Raw genomic sequence first — 2,172 nt, 5'->3', positions numbered from 1 at the left:
GGTACGGGGGCAACACTGAGGGTTGCGATCCGTTGCCAGACACGGAAAAAGACAAAAAAGATAAAAAAAAATAATAATAATAATAATAAAAAGCTATCAAGCTATCAAGGGTTCAGTCCCCTATACTCGGCAGCCCACCGCCTCCCCCCCCACAAAAACCTACCAGACTTACTAAACAGCTAACACTTAGCCCCAAGTGCTGTTTTAAGCGCTTACATCCTAACTCATTTATTGTCCTTAACACCCTATGATACAGATGCCATCACTGTCCATCCTTAAAAGGATAAAGGTAAGAAAACCAAGAGAATTAAGTAACTCTCCTGAAGTCACGTTCATTAAATTGTGAAATGTAAACTTCCGTGATTTATCATAAAAAGCATATAGAGTACAAGGAAAACATCAGATTACTTTGTTCAATGTTCTTAAACTACAAATGATTTAATTAAGGAAAATACTCTTTTTCCTTAACACTGCCTAGCCTGAAGCTCAACAGAGTACTGAAGTAAAGCACCAGGTCCCAAAGGGGTTCTCACAGAATCATGCAAGAATGTTCAAGGCAGTGGCTACACTATTCCTTCAGTGAATATGCAGAAAACTCTTAAACAGCCCCCTTTTTGCCACAAATAAATGGTGGTAGTATATTTTTGCGCAAGTAGGAATGTCTGTAATCAAGTAGCCCGTGGGTTACAGAGAAGCCTTGTGCTAAAGAACATCACATTCACATCTTTAAGTTTTAAGATCTAGCATACGATCATTACTACACCTTTCTGTATCTGGACTATGGCTGTACGAGGAGGAAAGTGAACCATACTTAATGTCAAAAGGTTTTTAAGCCCAGGCTCTGGCAACCACTTACTGGCTGTGTACCCAGAGTATAACACTTAACCCCTATGACCCTCAGTTTCTTCATTTGTAAAGTGAGAATAACACCATCCACCTCTGAGGAATGTCTGAAGTTAGGTTATATAATACCAGTGAAAATGTCTTGCCAAAGTAAAGTCTCAGACAAATGTAAAATTTTGTTATTTACTGCTAAGAACAAAATTCAGCCTTTATTGACTCTTGTAGGAATCAAGCAACAAATGGCTTGTTAAGGATCTCGCCATCAGCCTGCCCTCAGCAACAGTTCAAAAGCACTAGCCTACTAAAGACTGATCACGAGAATTACCTCATCAAAATTTGCCAACTTGCAATTACTTACAAAAATTCTTTTACGCATAAATGCTTCTCACTCTGGTGATGTAAGTGAAGATGGAGATGCGGAGTGAAATATACATTTAACACTCCATATGCAACAAAGACTGATTTTCATTAGTCTCTTGCCAATGTCTCATCCAACATCTTTCTAGTCAAGATTTTATACGTATTTTCAATACATTCTCACTTACTCATGGAAAATTTTAGGACTCGTTAAGGGTATCGGCTGGGATTTTTGGTAAAGGCTTCAAGGTCTGACATTCGAAACCGTGTCTCCTTCACTTGGATGTCATTTATCGCAGACACTTCCCGAACCTGTGGACCCGTGGGTGCAATACCAGTAACAACATACGAGCACTTTGCATTTCGGAAAGAGGGAAACTGAGGCCCACACCATGGCACAAGCACAAGGTCACACACGGCGTGACTGGGACAAGCAGAGCTGCTGTTTTTCCAAGGCTGTCGCATAGGACGCGGTAAGCCAGTACTCATTCCCCAAGACAAACAGTAGGCGAAGAGCCGCTTGCTCACACATCCGTGCTCGCTCCCCGCCTCGCCAGATGCAAGACTGAGGAGGGGGCCAACTCGCTGGAAGGGCCACTCCGCTGTCAACCGAGACAAGTATCCTCTCCTTCCCCTCTCCCACCCCGCAAAGACGCCCCTCCAGGGGATGAGACTGGTTCCCCCACACACACACGACCCGCGGTCTGCGTGCGCCTGCCCCCTCCCCGGTGCAGTCCCGGGACACTCGCCACCCGCCCCCCTTACCGAGGAGCCGGAGGAAGATCTGGAGCACGATGCAGAGCGGGCTCTGGGTGGGATCATAGTAGGAGTTGAAGATGGCGTCGATGATGTAGAGGCAGGGCACCCGGAGCGCTACTTCCAGCGCCGCCCAGACCTGCTGACGGGCCATCCGCACCTGCTGCTGAGGGGGCCCAACTGCCGCCATGAGCCGCTGCCACACCGGGGCTGGGC

At 46.2% G+C, this 2,172-nt stretch overlaps 1 protein-coding gene across 2 annotated transcripts in view; it reads right to left on the bottom strand.

Annotated features, from left to right (window-relative positions):
• Window positions 1-2,172, bottom strand: part of RNF139 (ring finger protein 139) — a 29,448-nt gene that overhangs the window by 13,619 nt on the left and 13,657 nt on the right. The window contains exon 1 of one of the 2 annotated variants that reach the window (XM_008564554.1): window positions 1,966-2,166. The exons of the other annotated variant lie outside the window; for it this stretch is intronic. Coding sequence (XP_008562776.1) covers window positions 1,966-2,146 — 181 coding nt within the window. The 5' untranslated portion in view covers window positions 2,147-2,166. Of the gene's footprint in view, window positions 1-1,965; window positions 2,167-2,172 lie in introns of those variants that run through there. 2 annotated transcript variants of the gene reach the window in all.

This window comes from Galeopterus variegatus, unplaced genomic scaffold (assembly GCF_000696425.1).
Source record: "Galeopterus variegatus unplaced genomic scaffold, G_variegatus-3.0.2 Scaffold188, whole genome shotgun sequence".
Classification (NCBI taxonomy): domain Eukaryota; kingdom Metazoa; phylum Chordata; class Mammalia; order Dermoptera; family Cynocephalidae; genus Galeopterus; species Galeopterus variegatus.
Note: the sequence above shows the minus strand (reverse complement) of the source record. Positions and strands in the feature narration are given on the sequence as shown.